Genomic DNA, 8,003 nt, shown 5'->3' on the forward strand with positions numbered 1-8,003 from the left:
TCCAGTGACATAGCCAATATGCTAAGTGCTGGTTCCCAGCCCAGTGTGTTTTTCAAGCCACCAGGTCCAAGACTCAAACTGCGCTGGACCTGTGGGATCCAGCCACCTTACCCATCACACTACCTGCTGGCCCTAAAATATCTTAAATGTATAATGGAGGTAACAGTAATACTAATTGCATAAGCTTCTTGTGAAAATTGAGATAATGTTTGTAAAATGCTTAGCAAAGATCTTATACAAAAATAATTGTTTGCCAGATTCCACCTATTATTTTTAGTTATTACAACACAAGAGGTATTTCTCCTCTCGTTTAAGGTTAATTCTTACCTTATGCTCTGACCCATCCCCCTTCAGCTTCATCTGGGACTGTCAACATTTTCAATCACATGGCTGTAAGGAATTCCACATGAAGGTGACACAGAGACTATATGTAACGAAGTGTAACTTTTCAAAATTTGTCTTAGTCACAATGAATAGAAATACAGGTGTGATACATTTTGACAAACATAACTTTCACTTTATTTTCTAAAATTAAGATTAAATAATTCACATGCTATTTAAAGAAGTATTAATTAGAGGGGAAAATAATGCCCTTCTTTTATCTATGCTGCATATTTAATCAACAATTAGATTAATTTAGGCAGAAGCTAAGATTTTTTCTTTTTTCTTTTTTTTTTTTTTGAGAGGTTTTTGCTATAGGGCACGTGCGCTCGCCAGACAGACAGAGAGAAACAGAAAGCAAGAAATCACCCCCCAAGGGGGGATGGCCACGCCGTAATCCCTTCTCCTCCATTCTCCTCTTGGGATCCTGGGCACACACGCACACGCACATGCATGAGTTTAAGCCACCGGGTCTGTCAAACCACTGTTGACTACGTGGGAGTCCAGCGACATAGCCATTACGCTAACTGCTGGTGCTCTAAGATTATTTTTGATTAAACATAAAGAAAGAAAAATCCTCGCGGACAGCAGGCAGTGTAATGGATAAGGGCGCTGGATTCCCACATGGCCGACCATGGTTCATGTCCCAGACCCCTTTCTCTCTCTCTCTCTCTCTGATGGTCAAATTAAAAAACGCTAACAATAACAAATGGAATTAAATAAATAAATAATTCTTTTTTTAAAAACGAAAAATCCTCAATTATAGAACTCCATTTCAATATTATACATGATAATAACTTATTATTTTGTTCTTTCCCAAAGGTAATACAGTGCTAAAGGATATGACTCTGCCTGCTGTTCTGAAAGGGTCCCTTACTTTTTACAATGAAAAAGAAAGAAATGTGTATATTTTGAAGTAAGGAAGTAAATGGAACCACCTTTATTACTTTTTTATTTCTATATGATTTTCCTTTAAAAATTCATGAAATATTCCTTATTATTATTATGTTTATTCAATAAGTTAAAATAAGAATAAAAAATAAATGAAACATTCCCAGAACAACCTGCGATTTTCCTGTATTTACTTTCACTTAAGGGACTATAGTATTATAGTGTTTATTTCCTAATATGCGCATAAAAACTATATGCCCAAATTTTTTACTATATGCTATTTTTAAAAATAGAAGATCTTCTTTTAGATGTTCTGTGAATTCTTAATTTTGAATTGTTCTGTCATCGAGTCTATAAAACCTTTCCTTGACTATCAGAAGCTTTAGATAAATTGGTAAGCATTAATGCAGATCCAAGGTATGTTCTCATCTTTCTGTTTTCATATTACAAAACCTAACCAGGCATAGTGTAGCTATCCAAGGCACAAAGTACTCATACTATATAATCTGAGACTTTTGCAACCATATATTTTTAAAGGACTCACTGAGCCCTGAAAGGTAAATGCTATCATTCAAGTTCTAATTACATGCTACCTGGGTTTTACAGAACAGAAAAAAAAAATTTTAAAGAATACTGTACTTCCTAAATACATTTTTTTGACCAAAAGCAATCTCTAAAATAAATGGCCAAATATTTTCTGAATCTATCTCTGTACAATAGCTCAAGCACTGCCCCATTCAAATCATGTTCTAGTTTCTCCTGCTGCTGCTTCTGCTTGATAAATTGGTCAATAACTGTCAAGTCAAATATTCAAGTAAATATATTTTCATTGTTATTGGCAGACATATAATTAACTCTGATACTAAAAGAAACAAGAAATCAATTTATGATTACTTCTTCAGTTCTTCCCATTAGTCATTTACATGATAATTGTGGTTCCACACTTAAAATCTTTACACACATACACACACACACGCACACACACACACACATGATCTTGACTATAATTATAAATCAAATCATTTCGATTGCAAATTAGTATTGTATGAACTGTGAACCTCATGTTAATTTTATTAGCAAGATACGATTGTATTATTACTCATACATATGAGCTGATTATAAAGCAATTCATATCTATGAGTCTTATATTAATTAGTAATTTCAGCAAATGTTTCTAAACAATGTTAGGGATTTGCTGTCTTCTGTAGTACAAATAATTGAATCATCTCTTTTGTGTGTATACAGCAACAAATTACATTTCCATTTTCAGGAAAAACAGGCTGCAAACAAAGAAAATATCTTAGAGCGTACCTCCCACCCTCTTTTTTTAATGAAGAAACTCTAACAAAGAGCAAACTCTTTTTTAAAAGAAAAAACAACATCTATTAGCTGTCAGGTCAATATCTTCACCAATCCAGGAAAAATGCACTTTTACAAGAACATACATAAGTGACTTTTTAAAAAATATTGCCCTACACTACATGTAAAACTTCAGAATATTATATGTGAAATTCATGAAGGAAAAACTTTAAAATGAGCTCAAGAAATTTGTTTAAAAAAACATGCTATCATGGTTAAAGCACTGGATTCCAAAATGGCAGCCCACAGTTCAAGTTCCTGACCCAGCAGCTAGAAAATCATATTGAAAGCATGGGCATGCATGCCCAAAATCCTGAGAGGAGGAGGAGAAGGGACTGAAGTTTGAATATCCCCCTTGGGTGTGATATCTCATTTTCCATCTCCCTGTCTCTTTCCAGGAAGCACATGCACTCTATGGCAAAAACCTAAAACACAAACAACAACAACAACAACAAAAAAAAACAAACAAAAAAACTACTTATCATCATTACTTAGTTGTTACTTTCATAATGGAAGTTTAATTGTTTTAAAATCACATATCATTGACAAGTCATTTATCTTTTCAGTTCCCTCACCTATAAAGATGGGATAGGATGATGTCTTATCACAAATCTCCTGTTAGGATTAAGGCAGTTAATATGGATGAAGTGCCCAGCATATAACGAGTGCTCAACTGGTGTAGCTATACATTTCCTACTCGTATATATGTTGTCCATTACTGTTATTAGCTTCTACTTAAACATCCTGAAAGTATCTTTTCTTTTTCAAGCAAAAGAAAGGTACATTATGACATGTTTTTTAAAGGTCTGTGCACTTGCCAGAGAGGGACAGTGGGAGGGAAAGTGAGAACTCTTCTACCCCTACCCCCAAGCGGAGATGGCCATACCACATCCAAACTCCTCTACTCTCTTGGGAGTTTTGAGTGTGCACACACATGCACATGCACCTAGTGTGAGTTTCAAGCCACCAGGTCCAAGACTTGAACCATGATCGGCCCTGTGAGAGTCCAGCACCTTAACCACCATGTCAGCTGCTTTCCTCCCATCATGCCATTCTTAATGTTTCCTCCATCCTATCAGCTTTTAGCATTTTTTTTTTTTTTGCGTGATTTTTGCTATAGGGTGCTTGCGCTCGCCAGAAAGACAGAGAGACAGAGAGATAGAAAGTGAGAAATCTCCCCCCCAGGGGGGATGCCCACGCCACAATCCCTTCTCCTCCATTCTCCTCTCGGGATCTTGGGCACACACGCACACGCACCCGGCGTGCCAGCTTTTAGCATTTTTTTTTTTTGAGAGGTTTTTGCTATAGGGCGCGTCTGCTCGCCAGACAGACAGAGAGAGACAGAGAGATAGAAAGTGAGAAATCTCCCCCCCAGGGGGGATGCCCACGCCACAATCCCTTCTCCTCCATTCTCCTCTCGGGATCTTGGGCACACACGCACACGCACCCGGCGTGCCAGCTTTTAGCATTTTTAATAAAAGAAAGTTTACATACTAGTGACATGTAAAATAGGACCTAGGGTCTCAGTGAATTCTGAATTTAAAAGACTCTGGTTGTGGCAGGTGGTGTGGTGGTTAAAGATGCTGGACTACCACATGGCCAACCACGGTTCAAGTCCCGAGCCTGGTAGCTTGCATTCTTACTTTCTCTCTCTCTCTCTCTCTCTCTCTCTCTGATTAAATTAGAAAATAATAATAATAAAAATAAAGTTAAATTAAAAATCCTTTAAAAAGGACTGCATTCTCCTTATTTTATATCATAACATTAGTACTCATTAATTCATTCATCACACTAATATCCCCTATATGTCAGGCCTTGGATAGAGACATTGGGAATAAATGATGAGTAAAAAAAAAAAAATTCTAAAAAAGATTTGTTAGTCACAAAATAGTAGAAGATACAAATACAATGATATATTGTTCTTAAAAAAAATTTTAGCAAAATATACACGGGAGTGATGTATGAGCACTACTTGGAAAGACAAGCTGAAGTTCACCAGGTAGAGAAGGGTTCTACAATTACTTTATTCACAAAGAAAACTGAAAATGCCTTAGAGTGGAAAGTTAAAATAGAGTTGAAGCAAAAAGACTGCCCACTGCACATGCTTGCTTTCTTCATCACTAGGTCCTGAAGAAATATTTCTAAATAACTGACTGCCCCCACCCATACTATGCCTTCATTGTGACATACTTAAGTGATTTTTTTGCTTCCTAACTAATTATCTGTTCCCATCTTCTTGATCAGAGAATTCAGAAAGATCTTCCTCAGTTTTATTACCCACTCCCTGGTCAAAAACCTGCAATGATTTTTCCCTATTCCCAGATATCAGCTCTCTGCTTTGAACACCTTCCTCTCCTTCCATGCCTTAGGCATATCGGATTCCTCCCTCTACTCCAAGTTCCTTTTTCTTACTAACTTCTTTTTGCCTCTCCAAAACTCCACCCGTCACCCTTCAAAATCATCCAAGAAGCCATCAGACTCTCCTGTTTCTACTTATAACAGAACTTTACAAAAGCTGCTCAAAAAAAAAAAAAAAAAAGAAAGAAAGGCTAGTGGAAAAAAAGAACAGATTTGTATGGAAGACTTGTCCAAAATGTAGTGGAGAATTGGGAAACAGTAAGCAGAGACACATCTGAGAGTTACTTTCAATCATTACATCAATGGAGCACACTTAAATTATTTATTATTCAAAATGTATAGACTGCACCAAGTACTTATTGAACGATTATTCTTCCGAAGACATTGTGCTCTTTTAAAACATTAACCATCTCACAAAACGGATAATTCTTCCTCACTTTAACTGATCTCTTTAGGGCAAGTTCACGTTAGGACTGAAAATGTCACCAGATTCAGAACTGTAAACAGGCGACACGGAACTACACTAGCCAGCACAGAAGTCCTATGCTCCTGTCTTGAAGGACAACAGGATAAACAGTGAAACAGCCCCAGAAAGTCAAGACCGACTTTTCCAAGTCATAGTGACCCAGCGCCACCCAGCCATACCTTAGACTCCAACTTGATTTTCTCTTCCTTCAGTACCTCGGTTGTTTTCTTAATGTTTTCACGGCATCTGGTTACTTCCGACTTTACTGTAATATAGATTACAGTAAATATAAATTACAGTAGATAAATATAAAGGAAATCGTTCAACACATCAATCTTTCTGAAGTGCCCGTGTCCTCAGCCTTTGATTCCCTCCAGTGGAAGGCAACCTCCCCACCCGGTGCCCGCCGACTCTGGGCTGGCAGGAGAGGCCCCAGGCCGGGGCAGCTCGGACCTTCCCGCAGCACCCGGCGGCTCTGCTCGGCCCAGTGCTCGGTGTAGACGATGTGCTGGAACAAGGACTCCAAACTCATCTCAGGCCCGGGCTCCTGCAGTTCCTTTCTTCACGATCAATATTTTATAACCAAGTCTGAGGATCTGGAAGGCATGATAAAGATCATTCTAGAACGAGTCCAAGCCAGACTTGGCCTCCTCCAACCCTGCCTCCACCTCGCGCCAGACATGAAGCCCGAGGCGGCCCTGTGTGCTCCGCAGTCCAGGCACACGGCCTCCCCCTTCGCCGCTCTTTCCCGCCCCGGCCTCTGCTCCCGTTAGACCTGGAGCCCGAGGCGGCCCTGTGTGCTCCGCGGTCCAGGCACGGCCTCCCCCTTCGCTGCTCTTTCCCGCCCCGGCCTCTGCTCCCGTTAGAATTTACAAGCCCGCGTGTCTCCCTCACGGCCACCACCAGCTTCTAACTGTGCCCTGTGTCCCGGGGGACTCAGCCGCCCCGTGTGTGTTTTGCCCTTGAGGCAACAAAAATGGAATCCTTGGCCACGGCCTCCCGGTCTGCGTGGCAGGGCCTTCCTGTGGTCCTCTTCCTCTCATTTCCTTCTCTTTTTAAATGAAATCTCAAAGTGTTCTAGCGACAAGATGATACCTACTACCACCACCACAGGTGACAGGTTCCCTCAGCCAAGGGCCTCACGCGGGCCCTGGCTCCGGAGAACGGGAGACCGGGAACTACGGCGGCGCGGAGGGCCCAGTCTGCGATCACACCGCTTGGCTACAGGCTGCGTGGAGTGGGGGTGCTCGGTCTGCGGAGCTTGCACACCCAGTGTTTTAAAGTACAAAGTATCCACGATTCTAAATATAAACTTTTGCAAAGTCTTACCTTTGACAATGGCAAAGCCGGCTCTGAATGTGCAGTGTCTGACATTCCGCTGTAATCATTCCTTTGTAATCAGGGCATATCTTTTTTGTCTGCTTTAAAATTAATCATTGCCTTTTGTAATCAAGCCGTTGTAATATTAACGCTTCAATATCTGCGCAGTATGTGTCAGAGACCAAAGTGGCTGCTAATGAAAGCTTAAACATGAAAGGCACCTTTGGGACTTTTGCATGGGATTTTTTAAATTAAAAAGTAAAATATTTTCAGTTTTAGTAGGTCAAAATATTGACATTAAAGTAAACATTTGACTTCACTTCTGAATGTAAAATTGATAATGGTTAAACTTTAAAAAGCATCTTTTAGTTATGTTTAGAATTAACCAAAATAAGGGGATGTGAATTCTGTCACATCATCTATCTTACAAAAGTAAAATAGGATAAATAAGAAATTTATCACATCAAAATAGGCTTAATTAATATGTCATTAATGCTGTATAATCAGTCATAAGTTTTAACCTATTGCACATTTCCGCCTTAATTCCCATCAAATCATGTCTACATAAAATTTTATTTTTAAGTTCATTGTAAAAAAAAAAATACATTCTGAAAAGTGTAAGGAAGCAGAAAATAATTGCCCATAAGTACATCATTCAGAAGTAAATGTATTCATGAAATTTGGCAACTGCCTTCCCGATTACCCTCCTCAACCCCACATTTTTCCTTTACAGATTTGAAATTACTGTGAATAAATAATAATAATGGGCCAGAGGAAGTGTGGTTAAAGTGCTGAATCCCACATTGCCAACGCTGTGGTTTGAGTACCGGACCAGGCAGCTTGAAAAACATGCTGGATGTGTGTGCGTATGCCTCAAATCCTGAAAGGAGAGGTGGAGAAGGAATTGTGGCATGAATGCCTCAAATCCTAAAAGGAGAGGTGGAGAAGGAATTGTGGCATGACCATCTCTCTAGGGAGAGATTTCTCACTTCCCCTCTTTCTTTCTCTCTAGCAAGTGGATGTGTGCTGTGGAAAAAAATATAAAAAAAAATTAATAATAATAATAGTTATCATTATGGATTGAGTATTTGTCAGTCCTATTCTGAGCATTCGATATCATTTTGCGATGACTGTTATTACCTTCAGTGTCTAGTTGAGGAAACTGAAGTACAGAACAATTAATTATCTTGTCAAGGTGGCGTATCTATTCTCTGGCACAGTAAAGACT

The 8,003-nt window shown here is 39.3% G+C and overlaps 1 protein-coding gene across 1 annotated transcript in view; it reads right to left on the bottom strand.

Moving 5' to 3' along the window:
* The window catches only part of CCDC172 (coiled-coil domain containing 172), a 94,900-nt gene extending 88,299 nt beyond the window's left edge, over nt 1–6,601 (bottom strand). Inside the window, exons 1-4 of the mRNA XM_027767414.1 lie at nt 6,555–6,601; nt 5,909–6,051; nt 5,635–5,720; nt 124–132 (exon numbers count right to left, since the gene is read on the bottom strand). Of these exons, the coding sequence (XP_027623215.1) occupies nt 124–132; nt 5,635–5,720; nt 5,909–5,987 (174 nt within the window). The 5' untranslated portion in view covers nt 5,988–6,051; nt 6,555–6,601. The remainder of the gene's footprint in view (nt 1–123; nt 133–5,634; nt 5,721–5,908; nt 6,052–6,554) is intronic.
* Nucleotides 6,602–8,003: the final 1,402 nt, after the last annotated feature.

The sequence above is a fragment of the Tupaia chinensis genome, unplaced genomic scaffold, assembly GCF_000334495.1.
Source record: "Tupaia chinensis unplaced genomic scaffold, TupChi_1.0 Scaffold000069_1, whole genome shotgun sequence".
Lineage (NCBI taxonomy): Eukaryota > Metazoa > Chordata > Mammalia > Scandentia > Tupaiidae > Tupaia > Tupaia belangeri.